At 55.4% G+C, this 1,684-nt stretch overlaps 1 protein-coding gene across 1 annotated transcript in view; it reads right to left on the reverse strand.

Moving 5' to 3' along the window:
* Positions 1–1,684, reverse strand: part of B4GALNT3 (beta-1,4-N-acetyl-galactosaminyltransferase 3) — a 95,003-nt gene that overhangs the window by 17,989 nt on the left and 75,330 nt on the right. Inside the window, exon 7 of the mRNA XM_006092133.3 lies at positions 984–992. Within this exon, the coding sequence (XP_006092195.1) occupies positions 984–992 (9 nt within the window). The remainder of the gene's footprint in view (positions 1–983; positions 993–1,684) is intronic.

The following is a 1,684-nucleotide window of genomic DNA, read 5'->3' on the forward strand; positions in this document are numbered from 1 at the left end:
AGTGAACATGTACGCATCATATCAGCTGCTCATTCAGTTTTCTCTGCAGTAACAGTACTCATGCACGTTGTCTATGCTCCCGCACCTGTATGTGCTCAGCAGCCTCTCAGAGCTTACACCCCAAACTTGCTCCTTGGGCCCATGACTTGAAGAGGCCTGCCGTAGACACAGCGGCACGGGCCCTACAGCCTCAGCACAAGTGTTCATCCCACTTCTGAAGGTCATGATCACTTTAGTCCCATTCCCACCTTGGCTTCTTTCAGCAACTTCATCCTCATGGCTTGGCCATGAGGCTTGGGTGTTTTTCTCGCCATGCATGTGTGCAAATGTACATGTGTACACACATACACACACACACACACACACACACACACACACACACACACACTCACATACACTCCCAGCTCTCTCCACGCAGGAAGGGGGCTGGTTTGCATTCCCCAGGCGCGGGGGAGTAACAGCCACACAGAATGGTAGAAATGACAGAGGGAACTGGAAGGAAGTGCCAAGCTGGGGTTTCAGCCGAAGACTTGCTCCCTCCTCTCCCCTTCCCCTAATGCCCAGGGAGAGGAAAGCTCCACAGCTGTCTGCGGGTGAAATCTTATCTACCCAGCGGTCTCCATGCTGGGGGCTCCTCTTGTGGGGAAGCAGCTGGGAAAGCGCTGCGGGAGGTTCCTGGGGACTCATCGGCAGACCAGGCCTCCCACTGCTCTCAGGAGCTCAAAGCCTCACTCTGCCCAGGCCTCACCTGAATAATGAACCAGGTGCCCGGTCTTCCAGGCAGTCCTGGGAAGGCTCCTGGGAAGGCGGGAGCAGAGGACGTGTTCTCTCTCTCCTCCTCAGGACAGGGCATGAAGGCCTGGAGCAGAGGGCCCCCTTCAAATGAAAGGACTAAGGCAGCAGCAAGTACTCAGAGTGGGTGGATGACTGGAGCTGGGGGGGAGGGGGGGAGGGGGGGAGGGGGGAGGGGGGGAAGGCAAAGCATGGGGATACTGTCCCAATTTATCCTGACAGAGTTTCAGATTACCCCACCTCAGCTCTTTTCTCCTCCCCTCCCCCAGAGCTTAATCTCCAGGTTGTGGGAGGTGGGACCTCAATTACTCTACACAAACAGACCCTGCCCTGCCCTCCCCATTGTGGCCCATCAGTTATCAAAATCTAAGCTGCCCTTAGGAAAACAGAGGAAGGGCCCCCCAGACTGGAAGCCCAGATAGAAGGAAGTGACATAAGGTCTCCAGCAAGAGATCTGGAGGGAGAGATGGGAGGGGAGAGAACATGGGGGTGGGGGAGAACTCCTCAGCAGGAATGTGGCTGGTGGGGTGGGCACAGGCGCCAGCTCACTAGCTCACAGCTGGATCCAGAAACGACCAAGGAGAGCCCATCATTCCCCATCCCTTCAGCAGCTTGGCACTTCCTGGGTGTGCTGGCCTGGTCAGTGCTAGGAATGTGGGATCTTGGGAAGCAGCCATCACTCCAGGGAATATGAGTGGGGGGCTGGGATGGGTGGTAGAGAGAATGTGGGCTGGGTAGGTGGGGGAAGGGGGAGGGGGGCGGGTTCAGGCTTATCAAATTTAGACGATTATTTTTGTTTTTTTTCTTTGTCTTATATCTCTAAATTGAGTTGCCCTTCATTCGGTCTGATTTGCGCATTGGGCTGGGTAGTTACCATTCAAAGAGCTACCCA

Source organism: Myotis lucifugus, unplaced genomic scaffold (genome assembly GCF_000147115.1).
Source record: "Myotis lucifugus unplaced genomic scaffold, Myoluc2.0 scaffold_98, whole genome shotgun sequence".
Classification (NCBI taxonomy): Eukaryota; Metazoa; Chordata; class Mammalia; order Chiroptera; family Vespertilionidae; genus Myotis; species Myotis lucifugus.